This window comes from Pinus tabuliformis, chromosome 5_1, assembly GCF_031772625.1.
Source record: "Pinus tabuliformis cultivar Carrire ecotype Pingquan chromosome 5_1, CPIR1, whole genome shotgun sequence".
NCBI lineage: Eukaryota > Viridiplantae > Streptophyta > Pinopsida > Pinales > Pinaceae > Pinus > Pinus tabuliformis.
This window is the reverse complement of record NC_142305.1, coordinates 719819023-719844658: the sequence shown is the minus strand read 5'-3', so window position 1 is coordinate 719844658 and position 25636 is coordinate 719819023. Positions and strand designations below refer to the sequence as shown.

Sequence of the window (25636 nt, the reverse complement as noted above, 5' to 3'; positions counted from 1 at the left end):
CCGGGACAAAGACAAAGATGTAACACGCTTTTTGATAGAAAAATTCAAGAAATGCACCAAGTGGGCTTTATAATACTATTTCCTGCGCGAGCGCAAGTTTATTGTAGTCAAAGTTGGGATGGAGTTCCCCAGGCCAACCCAAGTTGCAACATGAGATGACAAAGATTAAGGTGCTTCCCAAATTTATTTATTTGGAGTCCTGTTTGTTGTTCGTTTGGGGCAGCTCAACAGGGTTAGATCCACGAGTTATTGGAACAAGGTTAGGTGACGAGTTTTTGTCACCTGTAAATCTGTGATCTGAGAAAAAGTCAAGCGAGATATGAACACAAGGTACGAATAACTCTATTGAATTTGGAGGTCGCATCTCTTCCGTATATCATATAAATCCAAGTCTAATGAAATCAAATATCAAATGGCATTGACTTACCTGGTTGGGCTTCTGAATCCATGGCTTCCATTCATTCTGATCCTGACACGAGGAGTAGCTGAAAATTTCTTGAAGAGGGCAGATTCTTAAGAAGGCCTGTTTGCACAACAATTTTGATTTGATTTTGAAAGATGGGATATTCATGTAAATCATGGGTGGAGAACCCAACAAGAACACTGGTCTTGGTCAACTTGGCAGCGATTATGGAAAAAGCAGATGAAGCCCTGTTGCCTGGGGTGTACCAGGAGGTTGGATTGGAGTTACATATTTCCCCAACACAGTTGGGGTCTCTCACTCTGCTCAGATCTATTATTCAGTCAGCCTTTTATCCACTGGCAGCTTATCTGGCTATTAATCGTAATCGTGCTCATGTGATCGCTCTCGGAGCCTTTCTCTGGGCAGCTGCTACATTTCTTGTTGGGATCTCTACAACTTTTGCTCAGGTACTGACAATTATCATTTATTTGGCATAGCAGGCCATTGCATATTATTGAGTTTCACCTTAAACAAACAGGTAGTGACATTAAGGAGGCACAGACAGTCTTTAGGTAAATGACAGCTTAGCTTAGTTTATCTATTTACAAATTTTTATTGTACTTTTAAGTCAAGTTTCACAAAAAAGAAAATTAAGCGAGCCTTATGTTAACGTAGGTACTTGTTCGCTTTTTTTAATTAAAAATTTGGTAGGGATTTTCAAAATCTTGAGTTTAAGTGATTTAATTTATTAAATTTGAGTGTTTTAGGGTTATATTTTAAACACTAAAAAATCGTAGTTTTATTTGAAATTGTATGGCCAAATTTTGGCAGGAAAATTATTTAAAACTATTTTTATTTTTATTTGGTTAAAAGACTTTGAGTGAATTGTAAAGATTAAAGTTCTTAAAATAAGTAAAAGCTAAAGTTAGGCTTGGAGTATGCCCTAAAACTGTTTTTGCTTGGCTAGGAGCTAGTCTTCCTCGGACATAAAAAAACAAATTAACTGCCCAAGATCCAGAGACATCTAGTAGGAGCGAAAGCCTGCCCCCTTATGGACCACCAACAGATTATGCCACGTGGTGTAGTTTTCTTTAAATAAAAATTATGAGTCAGCTTGCGCTGATAGCAGCCAGAAATATTGTTCTCAGTTATGATTTGATAACCAAATTATGATAAGTTTTCCCACTTTCTGAAAAAAAGAAAAAAAAAAAACTAATAAGCATATTGTTCAACACACTCTGGGGTGTCTTAGCGTCTGGAGCAAGTCCACTAAATGATCGTAGTGTGTAGCAAGGTCGCTGAAAACCAAGTAATGTATGTATACAAATTTGGAAAGAAAGGAAATTAACTTCCTTAGATGCTGGATCAATCTAAATTTAAGATAAATCTAAGCTTAAGATTAATCTAAGCTATAATGCATAAGATCTTTATGGATTTATAGGTAGCAGTATCAAGAGCATTGAATGGGATCGGATTAGCCATAGTAGTACCTGCGATTCAGTCGCTCGTAGCAGATTCAACAGATGAAAGAAACCGTGGATGGGCATTCGGGTGGCTACAGTTTACAGGCAACTTTGGAGCTATATTGGGTACTACGTTTTCTGTTTTGTTAGCTTCCACAACAGTCATGGGGATTTCTGGCTGGAGAATTTCTTTTCATATAATTGCAGCAGTGAGCATTGTGGTTGGGGTTTTGGTCCGTACTTTTGCAACAGACCCGAGGTTTTCAAACGGTTCGATGCCCAGAACTTCGTGAGTATATCTGTCACTTCGTTTTGATCTACAAATGCACATAAATTTTGTTCAAAAAGTGGATTTCACCGGACTTCTTGTGGTTCAGTTTAAACAGTAGAAGTGATTTAGCATCTGTGAATCTTTTTAGAGAAAGTGGAACGAAAGGGACGTTACCAATATGGTCGGATCTGAAGGCAATGGGCGTAGAAGCGAAGAAAGTGATGCGAATTAGGAGTTTTCAGATAATTGTAGCTCAAGGGATCGCGGGTTCATTTCCATGGTCGGGTCTATCGTTTGTACCCATGTGGCTGGAGCTCATTGGCTTCTCGCATCGAGCGACTGCATTTCTGATGAGTCTGTATATCGTGGGGAGTTCATTGGGTGGATTGTTTGGAGGGCGAATGGGGGACGTTATGGCCAGACGCCTTCCAAATGCTGGAAGGATTATTCTTTCACAAATAAGTTCAGCTCTGGCTATTCCTTTGAGTGCAGTTCTGCTGCTAGTTCTGCCTGACGATCCTTCTACTGGGTTGGCACATGCCCTAATGTTTTTCATCATGGGATTCGGCATATCATGGAACGCACCTGCCACTAACAAGTAAGTGGCATGTTTCACATTTTAGCGAAGTTTAAAGAACATTGATTCATGGGCAGATTGTATTTTAATCCAAAATTTAAACCGTTGTTTTTAATCTGCAGCCCAATATTTGCAGAAATTGTACCTGAGAAGGAAAGAACCAGTATCTATGCTTTGGATTCCTCATTTGAATCAGTCCTAACATCCTTTGCTCCGGCAGTGGTTGGCATTCTGGCCCAACATGTGTATGGCTATAAACCTATTCCTGAAGGCTCAAGCAAAGCCACTGAAATAGAAACAGATAGGGTAAATGCTGCTGCATTGGCCGAGGCACTCTTCACAGCAATCGCTTTGCCGATGGCTCTGTGCTGCCTCATTTACTCCTTTCTCTACCGAGCATATCCGAAAGATCGCGACAGAGCTCGCCTTGATTCGCAGGGGAAATTGGAGATGTGGCAGCAGGTCAGTCCGGGTGGTGTTGATTCCCCTGGTATTGTTGAAATTCAAGAACGAATTGATGACGGTGAGGAGAAGAGGGCACTGATCGGTAAAGAGAGTACAAGGGAGACAGACGATAATTTGTCAAATGAAATCTGACGATCGATCTGTGATCTGTGGTTTAATCTTTGAGTTAATTAGGTGTTTTGTAAATACTTTATATGAGAATCTCGAATCCATTTTTGAAGAGAAATTTCTAATTTCACTTCAATTTAGTTGAAATAATGCAGATAGAATATAATAGATTTGTTCCCCTTATAATGCAGATGAAACCATTACCTGGAATATTCTACTTGAAAATACTTTTTTTTTTCTAGGTCTCTAAGGTACATTGTGAACGTTACAATAAAATTGATATATGTATAAATAGGGTCAATTTTGACCCTTTTTTTTTTTTTTTTTTTTTAAATTTGGTTATATACACAACGGTTGGTTTTTTATTATTTAAATTGTAAAAAATTTAAATGTATAAATAGATTCAGTATTATGAAAAAAAAGTAAAAGCACTAAAATTTAATGTATTCAATAATTTAAATTTATAATTTTAGCAATTTTTGAGTGAATTTTTATACAAGTAATGAATAAATATACCTAAAAAAAAGGCTCAAAGTTAAAATGTTTAAATTAAGGTTATATGTATATGGGTATAGATTTTGTATTTTCGAAGTACAAAATAAAATAGAACATATTCACTTGCAAAGTAGATTGGTTAGTCTTTGTTCTATGTATACTAGTGGAAGGTTAGGCTATTATATTTTTGAGTGGCCTTCTACAACTTGTTCTTATCCTGCGTATATCTCTTCATGTTTGTATGCCTTTCATGACATGGAGGTGCTTATAGTAGTGGCATGTGGGATTGTCATTACAATCTTATTATATGAACTATCGTGGATATTCTAATGGAATATTTTGTCACAACAAATCTAACAAAATATTGAAATATTTAATGTTAATTCCTTTAAGATTTGAGATTCTTTATTAGTGTTTTGATGGGAGAAAACCTAACTAAAAGGAGAGGTTGATTTGCTCTCTTTTCTCTAGTATGGAAATATGCAAGTAGAAAGGAAATATGTAGGTGATGGCTATTTGTTCTTTCCATTCGCTTAGTCTTTGGTTTGACTCCCAATTTTGTTTATTTAATCAATCCCATAACCACATGGTACGTGGGGTTTTCTTGTACTACAAGGTGACAAACTTCCATGAATATAAGCACCCCTATCCTAACAAGATGATCTATTCAATAAAGATAATATTGTGAGGAAAACTATCATTAAAAGAGGGTTTTGTTCAAGCTAAGCTAAGATAAATTGTATTTACTTCAATGTAATTATTGAGATTATTAGAATAATAACAAATCTTTTATTCAATTCAATGGAGTGGTTAAAATTTGTGTCATTGATCTTTAAATGCAAAGGAAAAAAGTAGACAAAATTACTATCACGTGGCCAATGGAGATATGGAACTAATTCTATTCTAAAATGATGGATAGTGCAACAATTGTTGCCACTTTAGGGGTGATTTGATATGGGTGGGCTTGTGTCCATTGCAATTGCAAACCCACCAACATTATCATGTTTTTATTGGAAAAAAGGGGTGGGGGGATGGTGTTGGTGGGTGGAATTGGTGCTAGATTATAGAGAAGAAAATGGTGAAGGTAGGCAAGATTGGATTGCTGCAAAATTTGTTGGATCATGAGTGGGGTTTATGGGGTCACATGTGAGCTATGTTGAAGTTAATTTGACCATAGCTAGATTAATTTTATAATGGGTGCCACTTCTAATTCCTCATCCTAACACCTTAAGTGTTATATGATTCCTTCCGCATTCTGCATTTTTATAGAGAAAATGGAGACGAGGTTGTTTCTATAATCTTTATTGTCTTATATTAAGGTATGACATTTTTCATTATTGAATTGCCAACTTTGAATGCCTTCAATACAAGGTATTGATCCATTACTTTGTTGTAATGAACACTTCTAATAATTCCCTTCACAATTTCCCTCCAAACATTACCTAATACATTCCAGTTATTAAAATTTAAAAAGTCTATATCTAAATGAAAATTTAGACAATGGAAGACAATAAACAAGACTAGATTATTGAAGACTCATTTTTCTATTCCAGTATCAAACCTTTAGGTTATCTTAGAATATGGAATTCCTCTTCTTTCAAGAATATCAAACCTCATTTCTAAGGCCATAATAATCTTCTGCTCATCAAGATATTTACAATGATGTAAATTTCATCAAATTCTAAGTTCTTGACACAAACTTTATGGCCCTTAGAATATTTCAGTAAGCCTAAGCCACATCAACATACTGTAGAATTGAAATGTGGTAGGAAAATGGTGGTTGAAAGTCCATGTGTCACCACTACATAGTGCCATGCCTGCAAGTCAGACATATTACCGCCAAATATAGGAGGCCCAACTCGCAAAGCCACATGAGGCAACGTAGGACTTATGGCAACAAAGAGATTAGCACTCTTACCTTGATGGCCTCTCTCCTACTATGTAGTTGTGGATATTATCCCCGCAAGGGAGGCTTCCCTAAAGAAATCACCCAAAAAGATCTTCAACACACAAGGGCTCAAGGGTGCTATAATGTCTAATTGTTATGGAGGAATGTAGTGGTAAGGTCTTGATGGTTGTGATAAGAGATAGAAACATTCAAGCATACTTTCCACCAACCCTATTGAACTAGAAGAAGGCCGCTATAAACTAGGGTTTTTATCATTTGAAATTTTACAACATGCGAAACATATAACATCTAAGAAATAACCTCTATAAGATAGATTCAATAAAGTATCAAAGGATATCAAGGAGTAAACTAAGAAAAAGGAAACTTTTAAAGTTTTTAATGGTTTAATATGCATAAATGATAAAATAGCAATAGAAGCCTAGGCGGCAATCCTAATTTGGGGACAAAAATGAAATTAATGCTAGATTTTTCCTTTTCAATTTATTAAATGTAAATTTTATCAATAGAATAATCACGTATATATGCAAATTACCATAACATGCAAATTAAAACTAAACCTTAACCCTAGCTACCAAGAAATTAGGAAAATAATTAGAAATTTAAGATGATCACTACAATTAGGCTAGTTCCTTCTCTCAATTGGGTAATGAAGCCAATTAGGGCAAGGTCTGTGATAGAGGGCCTTGAATGAACAGTGTGGAAAATTAAATTTCTTCCCTTATAAACCCTAGAAACTTCACTACATGGGGGATTTAAGGTCAAAGGATGCATAAACCAAGTTCCCTGATGGATTATACAACACAAACTTCACATACCATAAAGATCCGACATTTCAAGAAAGATATTGCACCTTTTAATATGCACACATACAAACCCTATTTTAAGAAATATAGCATGCAAAATGCAAGATAATAGTAATGAAATTGCACAATTCCCATAAGAATCACTTAATCAACCCCAAACAAGTATCTCCATGCAAAAATCTCCCTCCCAAGACAATTTACTCCATTAGATATCCATTGTGTCGAAGAGAAAAGTGCAAGAGAGCTAGCGTGCACTTCTTAAGAGAGAAAGAAGTGAGTGAAAATGTGATGAATAATGAAAGTGAATTCCCTTAATTTATATGAGGGAAAGCAAGCAACTAGTTCATATAGACTTATGTGGGCCCTTAAGAATTGTAGACTCTAAGTGGTGAATGACACTTTATGTTGATTATTGATGAGTATACTAACCTTATGTGGGTTTCATTTTTAAGGGAGAAGTCTAAAGTGCTTGAAAAGTCCAAGATCTTAAGCCATGGATGAAAACCAAACTAAATACAAATTAAATTGTGTAAGATCAGACAAGGGTGGGGAGTTTACTTGAAATGAATTTGATGACTATTGAGAAGAGTATGGCATAAGAAGGAAATTCATAATTGAAAATACTCCATAATAGAATGGTGTGGCTAAAAGACAAAATATGTTAGTACACCAATTGGAAAGAGTAATTTTGGATGAAAGAAATATTTAAAATACATTTTGGGCTGAAGCTATTAATATAATAATCCATATTCCAAATAAAGCTCACTTCAAGCCCAATAATGATAAGACCCTCTACGAGTCATGGTATGGAAAATTGGCCACAATAAAGCACTTCAAATCCTTTAGTACCAAGTGCTACATCAAGAATAATGATGTCAACCTTGGTAAGTTCGATGCTAAAGCCTATGAAGAAATATTTTTAGGGTATTCAAATAAGATAAAATGTTATAGATGTTACGCAAGATAGTTGGTAGCATTGATGTGAGAGTGGATGAGGATTTACCTCTCAAAATCAAGCATCCGAGATATATCTTCCCACCTGATCAGAACAATGAGGAAGATAAATCTAAATAGGTTGAAGAATCAAGAGAAGAAGAAGAATGAAAATGAAGGAAAGTGCACTCTCCCAAAAATTCCCTAAAGGTATGTACAAAAGCATCACCCTTCAAATTAGATTGTTGGAAATAAGGAGGCATGAGTCCAAATTAGAACAAGACTAATAAACACCTCCATTCAAGCACATATTTCTATGTTATCCATTATTGGGCCAAAAAAGAGGAAATTAGAATGTTTCTAGCATTTTCTTGTCACAAAAATCTCAAAGTTTACCAAATGGATGTAAAATCAACATTCTTGAATGGTGACCTTGAAGAAGAGGTTTATATTGAATAGCCTGAAGGCTTCCAGCTATTCAAAAATCCTAATGTATTGTGTAGGTTGAAAAAGACATTGTATGGGCTAAAGCAAGCACCCTGAGCATGGTAGTCAATATTATACAAACACCTACAACAACAAGGCTTTAAAAGAGGAGCATCTGATAGTAATTTGTATATCAAATCTGAAAATGATAATATTTTAGTTATTGTTGTTTATGTTAATGACATCATTTTTGGTAGTGATGTAGATTTACTTAGCCAAAAATTTGCAGTTGATATGTAAGTTGAATTTGAGATGTCTATGCTTGGGGAACTTTCATTTTTCCTTAGCTTACAGATTACTCAATCAACAAAAGGTATATTCATCTCCCAAATCAAGTACCTCAAAGAAATGTTCAATAAATTTGGAAGGAAAGAATGCTCACCTACTAGTACTCCTATGGTCACTGGATGTAAGCTTAACAAAGATTGTGAGTCACCAAAGGTAAATCAAACAATTAATAGATGAATAATTGGAAACCTTTTGTACCTAATAGTTGGACATTATGCAAGTGGTTGGTGTAGATGCAAGGTATCAATAAGCCCCCAAACAAAGTCATCTCTTAGCTGCCAAGAGAATTTTTAGATATTTTGAGATCCATAATGGGTTATGGTCTATCATATCCAAAGGGTCAAAACTTCTCATTAATTCCATACACAAATGTTGATTGGGATGGAAGTGTGGATGATAGAAAAAAAACTTGGTGATGATTTCTTTCTTGGAAACTATTTGGTGTCCTAGTTAAGAAAAAATTAAAATTCTATCTCCCTTTCTATTGTTGAAGTTGAGTACATAGCAATTGCAACAAGTTGCACTTAGATTTTTTGGATGAAGCAAACATTATAGGACATGAAGGTAATTTATGATGAACCTATTAAAATTATTTGGTACACAAGTGCTATTAATATATCCAAGAATCTTCTTCTTCATTCAAAAACCAAGCTCATCCCCATAAAGTACTATTTTCTTAGAGAACATGTGGCTGATTATATTGTGAGGTCAAAGTATATCTCGACAGAGGAACAAGTTTATGATATATTCACCAAGCCTCTTTCTTGAGAGTCTTTTGAGTATTTAAGGAAAAATTTGGATTGATGTCTCACTCTTATATTCCCTATCCTTCTTCCCAAACAAGGAGCGAAAATGTCCAACTATTTCCAAACATAGTTGTTTGGTTGGAAAGAGAATAAATACAAAGTTTAGGGAGAGCTTTCAAGTTCACAAGAGTAGTACAAGTTTAAGGGGAGTAGAGTGCAAATCCAAGGATAAAGCAATGGAAATTTTGCGTTATTATCAAGTTCTTTAGAATTGATGGCTCATGCAGGTCCAAAGGGAATAATGATTAACAACGGATATTAAAATCAACAATTGCTCTTTTAATTCAGAGCAACAAATATGACTGTCACATTAATTTTCAATCTATGTAGGCCTTTTTATTTCAAGACTATCACACAAAGTATATGCAAGGACAAATGGTGACTAGTGCTAATGAATCTCAAACTAAATCATTGTAATAACAATCTCAACAATCCAACTCTCTGGTTGTTACATTCTCAAACCTTGCTCACACTTTAAGGAAGTAAACAAATAATGCAAAATAAAACACTCTATCGCATAGTCACTCTTCTTAAGATAAAAACAACACTCTTGGAAACCATTCACTCAAGAAAATGTTGAAACACACATTCAAATAAAATAAACACACTATCAAACTGTAACAGGAATTAAATAATTGTCACACTAACAAAGGGATCGGTCTAGGACCTATGTTGTTACACAATACAAAGGTTAGAATTCTGCAATCATTAAAGCACGAACAAGATTAACAATAACAGTAACAACAATCATACATGAATCATAACTGAGATGAATAAATCAAATTTCTATAATACCTCCCTAACCAGTGATCCTTGCTAAGAAGGAGGGCCCTTCTTTCCTAGCAGGGGCTGGTATACTACACAACACACAAGCTAGTCAATAGAAAGGTATGGTGCCACGAATGATTGATATTTGCATTAATGAAACATACAAGATTGCAATGTTGGTGCTCCCTCTTTTCTTCCTATGTATATCTATATCTATTTTCTTCTTGCGGGTAGAGATCACATATTTTTATAATTTTGATTTTACAAAGATAATATCATCATGAGAATCTCTCGATTATCATGTGATCTAAATCAAAAATACATATTATTAGTTTGATAATAGTTTCCATGGATGGGACAAAGTTGTAACAACTTTTCCAAACTAAAATAGTTTGTCTATGCAAAATCCTAACTGCTTTAGTTGCATTGTCCATGACTCATCTCCTTTGGCGGTTAAACTGACTTTGACAAAATACTTTTCCAGATCGGTCTTCATTACTGAATAAAGGAGATCAATGAGTCCAAAATAAGTCTCACGTGTATCAACAACATTCAATGAGTCTTTGTCCTGTCCTTGGTGAAGCAAAACTGGAAAGTGTAATCTTGTAATAGCATCTCAATAGACCACAGACCTTGAAATAGCCCATTTTTTAGTTTTATGATAAAAATAACCTAAAGAAATTGTTCTCATCCCAAATTACAAGTAGAATTAGATCATAAGGATGGCATATAAAAAGAGACATACTTAGGTTGATAATGGTTGTTACAATGATAAAATATGTCCTTGAGAGTCTAATAAGGTACAAAAAGGATAGGAAAATGGTTGTAAGAGAATGCCAATTCCACATCCCAACATCAGGAACATCAGGAAGTATACTTCCTAGACACTTATTGCCCCACATATTGTTTAAGGTGGATACAAAAAAAAGTAGAAACTCACATGTGGAAGAGAATAGCCCAAGACAAAAGAGTAGTTGATATTGCTAAAATGGAGAATGAGATGAAAAAATGAGGGTAGTAATGGCCTTATTAAGGCTAGATGAAGCAAATAGGAGGGAACTACTTGAAAAGGAGAACAAACAACTAAAAAGGAAATCATAGCAAACACAAGGGTTATTACAAGCAAAAGCCAATCATATTGGATCATTGGAAACATCTTTAGAAACAATGGCACACCTCTCCTTAAAGCACAAAAAAAAAATAGAATGGAAATTTATCTAAAAGTTTAGAAACCTTGGTGAATCTTACTAGTCCCTAATATGCAAATTATAAAATATTTGGTGGTACTTTTGTAAAAATATTAAAACTTATAATGATTTTATATAATCTTTATTGCAAATTAGCAATTTTTAAAGGTGAAATAATTTTATACTATAAAATTTGGGTGAATAATTTTTAGAAAAAATGAAATTGGCGAATATTTTCTTGAAAAAACATGTAAAATTAATGCACCTACAAATATTAGCCCCTAAAGGTTTTCTTGCCTTAGAGGAAACTAGCTGCAAACAACCTTCAAATGCTTACTCATTGTTTTTTAAACAATATTGCTTCAAATTTCAGATCAACTAGACTACACAAAAAGGGACCATCAATTGGAAAGAAACCAAGGAGTTCATTGATTTTTCACAGCAATGCAGTATGGAGGAAAAGGCCAGGGTTGTTGAATTTTACCTCCACAACATTGTGCTTACATATTTAACTATATGGGACCCAAACCCATACTTGGGGGCTACACATGTGTTAGCCCTAACCTCATGGTTAAGGCACGAGGAAAACAAAGCTAAGGAGGTGAATAAAAAAATGGATGGGGAATTAAGAGAACCACTATGGATAAGGTCTGAGCACCCAAAATTCTATGTACTCGCCTCCACTCATGCCATTCTTGCTTAAGACCCCCAGATGTGGACCAGATGTGGAAATTTTGAAGTAGAGATAAGTGGAGACCATCCTCCACTTTGACGACTCTCAAATTTTTAGGAGAAGAGAGATCACAAGATTTCCAATGGAGATGGAAAACATTACCCAAAAGTATGAAAATTAGAGAATACCACTCTCCTAAACAATTATAGGCTACACTTTCCAAGACTACCTTGTACAAAATGATTATCTAGAGGCTTGGAGTCCAGTGGATTTGGCTTAGATTAAATCTCCCTAGGGGCCTAAGAACATCAGAGTTAGGAAGAGGAATCCAAGGAGTGGCATCTCAGAGAAGAAAATGCAGGTTTCCATCCAGTAGAAACAACAACGTCCAACCAACTTGGGATGTCAAGAGGCTATCAGAGAAATGAATGAGAGAGAATAGAGGGCAGAAGTAGAGTAAGATGCTTAAAGGGTGAGAAATAATTCCAATAGGGGGGTATTATGGGACTCCCAAATAGGTAAAACATAAGGCTATATTAAACCTACCTTTTTACACTCAAATACATGTTTTCCTTGCTTAATGAATTCTTAGGAGAGTCAATGAGTTTTTTCATACTTTATGTGCCTAACATGACTATTGAGTATGATTTTGAATGGATTTTTCATATATTTCGACAATATCTAGCTAGAGATATTCGTGGGGATTTCCCCTTGCTGCAAGATAGTCTCAACTTAGTTAATTGAGGGCATTTAATGCTCCTTCCTACTACTGCATGGTGACCCATGAAACAAGATCCCATTTTCTAGGGAATTTTTGAGGGAAATGCAGTCCTTCCCTCAAGGAAGTTGCCCCCTATTCATTTTTTTATGCAATTAGCTCACAAAATAGAAGAAAAGATAGATCAACGACCTTCCTCATCAATTTCTGGCAATATTGTTTGAACTAGGAGCTTGTCACCTATAACCTTCTTTAAGTATGAAACATGAAAAACTGAGTGCACTCAGGAAGATACAGGAAGCTCCAATTTGTGTGCCATAGTACCAATATTTTGTAACACCTTGTATGGACCATAATAATTTGGTGATAATTTATGATCCTTATTAGCTTGCTTGAGGTACATTTGTTTGTATGGTTGTAGTCGTAGAAATACCCAGTCTCCTACATCAAAACTTCTTTCGATGTGATGTTGATTTGCCTGTTGTTTCATTCTATTCTATGCCAAAGTGAGGTTATCCTTTAAGAGTTGGAGAACTTGTTGTTGATATTCGATGTGATATTCCACTACTTGAACCTTAAAATTTTCTCTTAAAGATGATGCGATGGACAGTGGATGATATCCATAAAGTGCCATAAATGGGGTCATTTTTGCTGCAATATGGAAGGAAGTGTTATACCACCATTCAGCCAGAGGAAACCACTTGACCCATTGTGTTTGTTTATTAGATACAAAGCAACAAATATATCCTTCCAAACATTTGTTCACTATCTCAGTTTTCCCATTAGATTGAGGATGATAAGATGAGCTATGAGCTAATTGAGTACCCATACAAGAAAATAATTATGTCCAAAAATTTCCAGTGAAAATGGGATCTCTGTTGCTTACAATAATCTTTGGGTTTCCATGTAGCTTTTGAATTATTTCCATAAATGCAGTAGCAACTGTACTAGCTTTAAATGGATGAGATAATGCACAGACATGTGCATACTTGGTAAGTCTATCAACTACAACCATGATGACATTCTTTCCTTCGGACTTGGGTAAACCTGTGATAAAATCCATTGAAACCTCCTCCCAACGTTGACTTGGAATGGATAAAGGTTGTAATAGACCCAGGGCCTTAATTGTCTCAACTTTATTTTGTTGGCAAACCAAACATTCCACCACAAACTTTTGAATATTAGATTTAAGGTCATCCCAAAAAAATTCCTTCTTAACCCTGTGGTAAGTTTTTAAAAATCCTGAGTGCCCTCCTAAGGGAGAGGTGTGCAATTCCAGAAGAATATTTTGTTTGATTTGGTAATTCTTAGAGAGGTATAAGCGATCTTTGTACCATAATGAATCATTTTTCCAACTAAATCTATTAGATGTATTGGGATCTTTCTGCAACTTTTGAATGAGTGCCCACACTTCTTCGTCATTCTTCCATTCATCCCTTGCTTCATTTATCCAATCTGGTTGGATAATATAAATAGCACAAAACAATGCTTCCACATCCTCATCCTTTCTTGAGAGTGCATCTGCAACAACATTTTGCTTCCCTTTTTTATATGATTTCAAGGTCATAACCTAACATCTTTGTGATCCATTTTTGCTGCTCTTCTAAAGATAATCTTTGTTCTAAAAAGTATTTAAAGCTACCATGATCCGTTTTTATCTTGAAATGTCTTCCCATTAGGTAAGGTCACCATTTCTTAAGTGCATGTAGTATTTCCAACATTTCCTTCTCATAAACAACTTTGTGTAAATACTTTCCTTTGATTGGATGAATTTTGAAAGAAACTGGTCTTCCTTCTTGCATTAAAACAACACCAAGTCCATTTCCCGAGGCATCACATTCCACAATAAAGGTTTTTGTGAAGTTTAGCGTAGCTCAGACCAGTGCTTGGCACATTGCCTCTTTAAGATGTTCAAAGGCCTTCGTTGCTTATGGAGTCCAAGAAAATGCATCTTTCTTCAGTAACATTGTTAGAGGTGCCTCTATTCTCCCGTAATTCTTAACAAACTTGTGATAATACCTTTTTAACCCTTGAAATCCTCGCATATGCTTTATGAATGTGGGGATTTTCCATTCCTTAATGACTTTAATTTTGCTAGGGTCTACCTTAACACCTTCATGAGATACAATATGACCCAAATATTCCACCTCTTATACTCCAAAGAAACATTTGGAGGTTTTTGCATATAATTGTTTCTCCTCCAATAGTTTGAGCACCCTCTCAACATGTTGAACATGATCCTTCCAAGACTTGTTGTAGATTAGTATATCATCAAAAAATACTAACACAAATTTTCTAAGGAAGGGTTTGAAAATGGAATTCATCAAACCTTGGAATGTAGAAGGTGCATTGGTAAGGCCAAAAGGCATGACCAAAAATTCATAATGACCCTCATGAGTTCTAAATGTTGTTTTTGGAATGTCTTCAGTCTTCATTCTAATTTGATGATATCCTGAATGAAGATCCAACTTGGTGAAGTAAATTTCTCCATGTAATTCATCCAATGATTCATTAATGACAGGAATGGGAAATTTACATTTAATAGTGAACTTGTTGAGCTCCCTATAATCTGGACACATGTGCCATGATCCATCCTTCTTGTGTGCCAATACTGCTGGTGCAGAGAAAGAACTTTGACTAGGTTGAATTATACCAACCTCTAGCATTTCTGTAACCATACGTTCAATTTCACTCTTTTGGGCATATGGATATCTGTAAGGCCTAAGGTTTGGAGGAACACTTCCTGGAATCATATGAATAGCATGATCATGATCACGAATAGGTGGGAGGCCTTTAGGAGTCTCAAATACCTTGGAATGATTGTCTAAAACTTTTTGGATATATGGAGAAATAGATTATTTTGATGTGGGAATAGTGAACATAATTATGCAATTAGGCCCTGTTGTTCTTTCTTTAGAAGGATTTTCATGCTGTTAGAGATGATTATCTTTCTCGGTTTCCCTGTGATACCCCTTAATTCAACTTTCTTTCCTTCCCAAAACAAAATCAAGAAAAGTTCTTGAAAATTAAAAGCTATTGTACCCAAAGATTGTAGCCATTGGACTCCTAGTACAACATCAGCACCACCCATTGGAATGGAAAGCATTGAACTATTCAATACATATTCTCCCATGGATAGCTTGATATTATGGCACTTTCTAGAGAAATTTATGGTTCCTCCATTTGCAACCATCACTTGACACTCTGGTGCTAGATATAGGAAGCAATTTAATTCCTTATCTATCTTACAATGAATAAAATTATGGGTACTACCTAAATCAATCAACACTATTAACTTTTTCTTCTTGATATGTCCTTCTATCTTGAGAGTTTGAGGAGTGGAAATTACTACCAAAACATTACAAGATATGGTTGGATTCATTTCTTCTTTCTCTAGGGTTCGTTCCTAGTGTATATCCTCTCTTTTTTACGTTTCTTGTTCCTTTTCTTCCTTCTTTTCACAATCTACATAAAATAATTTCTTCTCAGCACACTTATGACCTTTAGTGTATTTTCTATCACAATTGTAACAAAGCCCTTTTGCTATTTTTTCTTCCAATTGTTGTGGTTTCAACCTTGTAGGTTGTGGAAGGCTAGGGGCAAGAACACTTCCATCTTTATAGTTGTGAGTGGTAGGTTTCCTTTTTTCCATAATTTTGATTTCAATTTTTCTTGCCAACTTGAATGCCTTCTCCAATGAATCAGGTCCCAAAGGTGAACCTCATGTTGGATGTTATCCTTTAAAGTCCCTATAAACACATCAATCCTATGCTCCTCTAGAATATCTTTTACCCGTATATGCAATTTTTGGAAGTCCTTAATGTGCTCCACCATTGAACCCTTTTGTTCGAGATTTATCAATTGGCTAAAAAAGGTGTTGCTTTTTGTATCCTCATAATGTGCTATCATTTCCTCCATAAAAATTGACCAAGTGAAAAAAAATTTACAAGAGAAAAGCCATTGATACCATACAAATTGATTGGGTTCCAAATATAAAGTTGCAATATGTACCTTTTGTGCGTTTTGCACATTATGGAGATCGAAATATTGCTCCATCTATAGTATCCACGTTATGGGATACTTGCCATCAAACTTCCTCATATCGAGCTTTGGAACACGGCAGGTATTTAATCCAACGTTAGATTCTATGAAATCATGATTAACATTTCCTTTGTTCTCATCATGAGTTTCCTCTACTACCTTTTTGCCATTAGGAAGCCTTTCTTGTAGCAACTTTTCCAAACCTCCTTTCAAACCTTCCATGTCTTTCTTCAAATCTTCAATCTTTTCTTTCAGTTTTGCTTCTAAACCATCCATCTTAGCTTCCATGCCATCCATATTAGCTTCCACGTCTTTCTTTAAACCATCCACTTTAGCTTCTGTTACTTTTTGTGAGAGTGAAATTTGTTGCACTTGGTCTCATAATTTTGATATATCATGTTGCATTTCTTCCTCTTCTTCATGAGTCATGGTAGAGATTTCAGGTTGCTTACTAGGTGTTTCCATTTTCTTTCTCCATTCATCAATTACTGATAATTGTTCTTCACTATGCCATTTAAATAACTTCAAACAAAATTTTCAAACCAAACTTATGCAAATTTTTAAAAAGACTACACACCTTTTTACGCTTTGTAGGAACTCGATATTGAATCTGTTGTATCTTTGTAATTTCAATTCTTCAGGGTCTGAAATTTCGTCCTATGTTATCCCCTTGAGTCCTCTTTCTAACCCCACAAGTCTGATCAATATTGGATTCTCCATGAAAGCGTTATGCCAAATATCCCACGATGACCTGATTATAGACTAATTCAGTAGATCGAACTTGTACGAAGTTCCATGTGTCACTTTTTCGACCTTCGGACCTAAAAACGATACACAAAAAACTAAAGTTTGTCCTTTTTCTATAACTATTTACGAAATTTCAATCCGATGCTCAGAGAGAAAGTTATGATGATTTTCCCAAGGCCACCTGTTTGAGATGTAATTTGGGAGCCTTCAAAAACCCTAACTTCCTTGGATCATATCTTTGAAAATGCAACGAGACAAGATCTGAAATTTAGACCCAAGGTTCATCAAGATTTTGCTTAAATTAGTTTTAATTTCAGATTTTGAAACTTCGTAGAAAAACGTTATAGTGAAAATCCCATGATGACCTATTTGAAGTAGCAAAACCTTAGAATCCAAAGCTCTAATACCAAACGTTATGCAACCAACTCACAAATAGAAGTAAAGATAGTCAATGACTTCAAAATCAGCCTCTTTGAGGGGGAAACCTCCTTTACATTACACAAATTAACAATTCTTTGTTGATTCAAATGATAAAACCTCCTTTCTATATATAGGAGTCTAAGGGGTCACAATATAATCAGAGCCAACATAACAATAATAACGTAAGGAAACAAAAATAACAATAGTGGGCTTCTATGGGGCACAATAATAACAATATGGATACAACATGGGCACAAAAATAACAATAAGGGGCTACAATGACAATAATAATAAGAGAATACACTAGTATTATAGGGACCTAACACATTTGTATAAGTTTGAGGGTCGAGTAGCCTGGTAGGAGCATAGAGAAGCATATGAAGAATAGGAAAAAAAAGCCTAGATTAGTCTTTTCAAGAAAGTTTTGTAACTTTGTCATGTACAAGCAATTTTTCAGTTAATGGAAGTGATATTTGAATTCAGCTTCTAGTATATCTTTCTTCTAAGGTTTATTAGCTTCCTTAGCTTAGGGCCCACCCTAGGTGCTCCAGAACCCTCTTGTATTATTTTAGTTCATGCATTTGTTAATTTCTGCAAATTATTTCTGAAAGTTACTTTTGTTTATAACATTCATTCATGTTTAGTTAGATCGTTTTATGAACAAACTTTTCTGACAAGTGTAGGTTTTAACCCCGTACAGAAATTACCTGCATATGAATTCTAAAACACAGAAAATAAACAATGCGAGAGCATAACACATAAAACACATATACACAAAGATTTTCCCCTGGATCCCAAAACCGAGACTACCAGCTTGATTTTTCATTGTGTTCCTTTCAATGTTACAATACATATGTATACATGCCAAAGCATCCAATACCATGGACCGAAAACTATCACGTCCAATACCATGGACCGAAAACCATCGCGTCCAAAAAACATGTGTGAAAATCATGCACAAAACCATAGGTGGATCTGCCCAACCTAACATAGTTTCCAAAACCAAAATTTTTTGGGGTGTTGCCCCAGACCCTATAAAGTGGGGTTACGGGTACACCTCAAACCCCTTGTGACCCCCCCCTCCCCCCCTACTACATAATCAGTGCAATGAAGGGGGGCTCCGCCCCCCCTCTAACCCCCTGGTTAACTACGTGGGCTAGTTGTGGAAAGAATATAACACAACCCAACATTCCCCCACTTGTTTTCTTTCCACGGGGGGCCACAAGAGAGCTTAGTCATTTTTCCAGCCCTGAAATGCCCATTGTCTCTCCACGCCAAGAGAACTTCTCAAAGCTCACAGATTTTGTCAATGCATCTATAGTATTCTTCAAAGTGTCCACCTTTACCAACAACACCTTTTTGTCTTCTATCATATCCCTCACAAAGTGATATTGAACATCAATGTGCTTTGTCTTTGAATGATATGCGGGGTTCTTTGCCAAGAAAATTGCACTTTGGCTGTCACAGTCTATCCTTATAGCTCCCTATACTAACCCCATACTTGAACACAATCTCTACAACCAAACTGCTTCCTTGCTTGCATGAGTGGCTACCATGTATTCTACCTCTGTAGTTGATAGTGCCATTACAGATTATTTCTTACTCATCCAACTAACTGCACCTCCAAATAGGTTAAACACATACCCACTTGTAGATATTCTCTTATACATATCTCCAGCCCAGTCTGCATCAACAAAGCCACGAATATCCAACATTCTATCCAATCTTGGCCTTCCTTGGTAGCACAAACCATAATCACTAGTGCCACGCAAATACCTGAAAACTCGCTTCGCTGTTGTCCAATGCTCCTTCCCTGGTTTTGACATAAACCTGCTCAATACTCCCACTGCATGTGCAATGTCTGGTCTAGTACAGACCATTGCATACATCAGGCTACCAACTACACTTGCATACGGAACACGGGTCATGTCCTCTTCCTCTTCTTGTGTCTTGGGACACTATTCAGCAAATAACCTCACACCTACAGGAATAGGAACCTTCACTGGTTTACTATCTTGCATATTAAGCCTCTGCAGTATTGTCTCGACATACTTCCTCTGGTTTAACTAGAGCTTCCTCTTTGCCCAATCTCTTTTAATTTCCATGCCCAAAATATAGTTTGCAGCACCAAGATCTTTCAAGTCGAATTTGGAGGACAATTGGGTCTTCAAATCCTGGATAATTTCTTTGTCATTTCTAACCAGCAACATATCATCCACATACAAGACCAAATAAATAACACAGTCACCAATTAATTTAAAATACACACAGTGATCTGCTTTGCTTCTAGTGAAGCCAAGTCCCCGTATAAATGTATCAAATTTCTGATACCACATCCTTGGTGACTGTTTTAATCCATACAAAGACTTCTTTAACTTGCATACTAGTTCTTTCTTACCCTTCACTACAAATCCTTCAGGTTGCTTCATGTAAATCTCCTCTTCTAGATCCCCATGAAGAAATTCTATCTTCACATCCATCTGTTCTACCTCAAAATCAAAAGTAGCAACAAAAAATAAAAGTAATCTACTAGAAGTTACCTTGGCAACAGGAGAAAAAATATCACCAAAATCAATTCCTGGCACCTGGGAATAACCTTTTGCTACCAACCGAGCTTTGTATTTATCCACTTTTCCTTCTTCATTTGTCTTCTTCTTGAACACCCATTTTTTTTCAATGGGTTTCCTTCCAGTCGGCAATTCCACCAGATCCCATGCCTCATTTTTATGCAAAGATTCCATTTCATCAGCCATGGCCTCTTTCCAGAGTTTTCCATCCTCTGAATCTACTACTTCCTTCACAATCCTGGGATCATCATCCGTAACAGATAAAGAAAAATTTGAACAGAAAGCAGATGGACTATACATTTCTGGCTGCCTTCTTTCTCAAACTGAACTTCTCACAGTTGGAGTTTGTGGCTCTTCATCTTCTGATCCCTCTTCTGCTGTAGAGTCTGATTCTTCCTCCTTTAGCTCAAACTCTATCTTCTCAGGTTCCTTTGGTTGGACTTCATGTTTAATAACATCTTTCACCTCTCTGAAAACCACATCTCGGTTGTACACAACCTTCCTTGTTACTGGGTTCCAAAGCTTATAACCCTTTAAACCATCCTTATACCCAATAAAGATGCACTTTTCAGATTTACTATCCAACTTGGTTCGTTTCTCCTTTGGAACATGTACATATGCATCACATCCAAATACCCTCAGATGTGAAAGAGAGGGTTTCTTACTAGTCCATATCTCTTGTGGAGTCTTATCCTCCAATGCTAATGAAGGTGACCTATTGATTAGGTAACATGCAGTATCCACCGCCTCTGCCCAGAATTCTTGTCCTAACCTGGCACCACTGAGCATGCTTCTTGCCCTTTCCATCAACGTCTTGTTCATTCTTTCTGCAACTCCATTTTGCAGAGCTGTATATGGAGTAGTCTTCTGTCGTTCTATACCACACTTCTTACAAAATTCTTCAAATTCCTTGCTGCAAAACTCTCCACCATTATTTGTCCTCAGCACCTTTATCTTCTTCTCTGTCTGATTTTCCACAAGAGCCTTAAATTCTTTAAACCTGTCAAGGCTTCAAATTTCTTCTTAAGGAAATATATCCATGTATTCCTTGAGAAGTCATCTATAAATGATACATAGTACACAGACTTACCCAGTGATGGAACCTTCACAGGTCCAAACACATCACTGTGCACAAGCTCTAATATCTGTTTCGCCCTCTTACCACCAGAGGGGAAAGTCACCCGATTCTGCTTCCCATATACACAATTTTCATAGAAATCAAAATCCAGAGAGCTATTACTCATACCTTCTACCATACCTTTACCATGAAGTATTTGAAGGCCCTTCTCTCCAATATGTCCAAGCCTTTGATGCCACAACATGGTCTTCTCTCCAGAGACCACTAGATTTTCTACTCCACTTTCAGGAACCACAGAATTGTTGCACCCATCAATAACAGTGCTACCTTGTAGCTTGTACAGAGTTCCAATTCAAACTCCCCGCATCAATACCAGTGCTCCCTGAACCATTTTGCATGTATCCTTATTGAATACTATTTTTACACCTGCTTCATCTAGCTTGCTTACAGAAATTAGATTTTTGCCCAATGCAGGAATATGCAGAACACCCAAAAGTGTTCTGACCCTTCCACCTTGCAACTTCAGCTTTACTTTTCCGCGACCAATGATTCTAGCCTTCCTATCATCCCCTAAGAAGGCATCACCACCATTGTATTTCTCATACTCGTAGAACCACTCTTTATGGGGAGTGAAGTGAAAGGATGCACCTGAGTCAATCAACCATGCCTCATGATCTACATTTGTACTTGAAGAAGCCAAGTACACATCCCCACCTTCATCTGAGGTGGTTTTCACCTCTGCAGAAGGAGCATCATCAGATCCCTTTCCTTTATCAGGAGCTTTAGATTTACAGTCCCTTTTGTAGTGCCCTTCCTTTCCGCATTTCCAGCACACCACCTTTACAGGTTTTCTCGGAGATTTATATCTCCCTCTAGATTTAGATCTCCCACTCGATGACTTATTTTTGTTTTTGTTTTGGGACCGTCCTCGTACAGACAAGGCATCACCATTCTAGCTCTCCATATTTTTCTGTCTCATCTCCTCCATCAGGAAGGATGAGACTATTTAATCAAAATGAAAGGCAGTTGCATTGCTACCTATTGCAATAACCAGACTATCCCACAGATCTGGTAGAGAACACGAAAAACTGATGCACTTATCTTCATTTGAAATTTTAATATCAACAGATGCTAACTGACTTACCACAGTATTAAATGCATTCAGATGCTCTATCACCAAGTCTCCATCTTTCATCCTCACGTTATACAGCTTTTTCCGCAGGAACAATTTATTCACCAGAGACTTAGATTGGTACAAAGTCCCTAACTTGTCCCACAAATCCTTCACCATAGCTTCTCCTGATACATTCAACAATACTAAATCCGAGACACACAATCTTATTATGCTCTTTGCCTTCCGATCCAACTTCTTCCATTCTTCATCAGACACTCCCGTTGGTTTAGTACCCAGATCTACCGCGATCTACTAATCTTTATCCACCAACAGATCCTCCATCTTGAGTTTCCACAACTCAAAACTCTGACCATTAAATTTCTCGATCTCTATCTTTCCATTACTCGTCATCTTCTTTCACCACCAGAATCGATCTCACAGATCTCCCACTGAACAGGGTCTACCACAGGCCCGAGCGAAACCCCTCAGCAACAAAGGCGTCCCCTTGAAGCCAAACAACTCCGATACCAAATGTAGGTTTTAACCCCGTATAGAAATTACCTGCATACGAATTATAAAACACAGAAAATAAACAATGCGAGAGCATAACACATAAAACACATATACACAGAGATTTCCCCTGGATCCCAAAGCCGGGACTACTAGATTGATTTTTCATTATGTTCCTTTCAATGTTACAATACATATTTATACATGCCGAAGCATCCAATACCATGGACCAAAAACCATCGCGTCCAATACCATGGACCAAAAACCATCGTGTCCAATACCATGGACCGAAAACCATCACGTCCAACAAACATGTGCGAAAATCATGCACAAAACCATAGGTGGATCCGCCCAACCTAACATAGGTTCCAAAGCCAAAATTTTCTGGGGCGCTGCCCCAGACCCCATAAAGTGGGGTTATGGGTACACCTCAAACCCCCTGTGACGCCCCCCCCGCTACACAATCGGCGCAACGAAGGGGGGCTCTGCCCCCACTCTAACCCCCTCGTTAACTACGTGGGCTAGTCGCGGAAAGAATATAACACAACCCAACAACAAGTCATTTTAGCATGTGGTTATAATAGTTGTAGTAGTTACACTAGTTAAATGGAATTTTCACTTTGCATTTGATTCATTCCCTTCATTGATTATTCATTTGTTGTTGAATATTCATTGCTTAGTATTTCTAGCAACGTAACCTATTTTGTAACTATAGGAAATCCCACAAACTTGTATTTTTCTAGGTTAGCCTTATAAAAAGTTGTTGTGATTATTTGGACATGTGTATTTTTTCATTTTCCAACTTCTCCTTAGCTTCCTTTCCCTCCAAACTCACATTTAGCATGGTCACTTGCTCACGGGACTATCTGTTGTAGCAAAATAGGCACTCTTGTAGTAGTTTGTAACTTGCCTTCCAAAATCGCCCAAATTTGTACTAAACTCATGATTTGTCTTCTTAGATATATTACAACACTTGTGGAACCCTAATAATGGAACTTGGATGTGGAGAGACCTTGTATATTCTCTTGTTTGGTTTGGTGTAGAAACTGCCTTTTTTTCAACAAAAATAGGGTTTATTGTTCACAAGCTTTCATTCAACTTTGTGTTTCCTTTCCTTTCAAGATAGAATAAGTGTGCTTTCATTTCATTGTTGATATTGTAGAGGTTTGAAAGTGTGTATTCCTTTATTGCAAGTGACCTAGGTTTGTGTGTCATTTTCCTTTCAACAAGTTATTTCTCGCAATTGCAATTTTCTTGTAGCTTAGATTAGTCGACTTGGTCTTTGTACATCTATTTTTCATTTTAATATTCCCACCTACTTAAATCAACAATAGAAAAATATAGTACCTACTACACATATAGTTCCAACCCCTCTTAAGTTTTTACAAACCTTAGGTTGAAAATTAAAGTTGATACCCTTGGGAGTTGTAGCATTTTTGTTGCAATATTGAGGGCCATCACTCATGTACACTCTACCCCTGCTTCTACCTACACTAGTTCCACCAGATCCTCTAGTCTTCTAAATACCCAATAGGGTAAAATTGTGACTATATGAGGGTTTTAAATTCCTCCCATTCAGTCATTGAAGGATCTCCTTCTAACCTTAAGTTCTTTGTGTGGCTTTCCCGATAGGTCAAGACATAGCCCTCTAATTTTAGTTGCACAATTGAAATATTATATTTTTCCTTGATATTATGAACACTAAAATAAACTTCTAATTGTTGCAACCAATGATTTAGATTCACCACATCGATCTCACCTTGGTGCGACTTGATATCGACATTTTCTTCCATTTGGAAGTAGGATTGTGAATTGTTCATGACACTCAAATTGGGTTGATATCTTTATGATCCTTTCTTCAACTAGTTCTTTGTTTCTTCCCAATGTCTTAATCTCCCCTCCAATATGTCCTCTACATTAGAAACACCATCTTCTCTGAATATCCCTAGCTTATTACTCATGGACATCACGAGGAGATTCACATTGCGGATTATATCTACAACTTATGCTTCTAGTTGGGAAAACCTCTTCTTTGTAGGATCAGGATGCTTATTCACATATTCATCGGCCATGAATAGGGTTCTCTGAATTTTGGCTTAGCCAATCTAGATCCTCTACAAATATCCACAATATACCTAAATAAACCTACTCTAATACCAATATGATTCATAAACTGTCATGGATATTCCATTGGATAGTTTATCACAATAGATATGTTAATACTATAATTTAAAATTTAAAATCTATACTATTAGGGTTTTATTTCTCTTTATATTTATGGATCTCTAGATTACTGTTCATTACAGAGGCATGCAAATTAAAATTTATGTAGAAAATGATTTCCCTATATTTCCCTCTAGTGATCTAGTGACTCAGAGATGAGGATAGAAGGTGCTAGTCCCAATGAAAAATGACAATCAACCTAGACAATGGATGTGGTTAATAAGGTACACATGGAAAGTGTCAAGTGTGGATTATATTGGGCATGCTACTTCAATTGATGCCTCCTATTAGTGCCCCTCCTAAAGGAAGGACCTCAAGGAAGGTCACAATAGACTAGGGGCAAAGGACAACCCGCTTGGTGAAGCATGGGAACAAGGGTAAAATCAAGAGCAATCAATCATCCAACTTGGCATGTGATCTATATGTGTATGCCAAAAAAAATTAAATGAAAGCACATGATTACTAAAAAATAGTTACTGTAACTTTCAATAGATGACCCACTTTCCTTCAAGAAGCAAGCCATATGGGAGAGAGCATTAACTAAAACATAGGTGGAGAGCTATGATGCAAATCTATATGTGGG

General features: G+C 36.4%; 1 protein-coding gene across 1 annotated transcript; it reads left to right on the top strand.

Annotated features, from left to right (window-relative positions):
* The first annotated feature begins 457 nt into the window (after positions 1-457).
* Positions 458-3461, top strand: LOC149166943 (uncharacterized). Its single transcript, XM_089431440.1, has 4 exons — positions 458-870; positions 1845-2155; positions 2286-2735; positions 2837-3461. The coding sequence occupies exons 1-4, from the start codon at positions 559-561 to the stop codon at positions 3309-3311; spliced, it is 1548 nt and encodes a 515-aa protein (XP_089287566.1). The 5' UTR covers positions 458-558; the 3' UTR covers positions 3312-3461.
* Positions 3462-25636: the final 22175 nt, after the last annotated feature.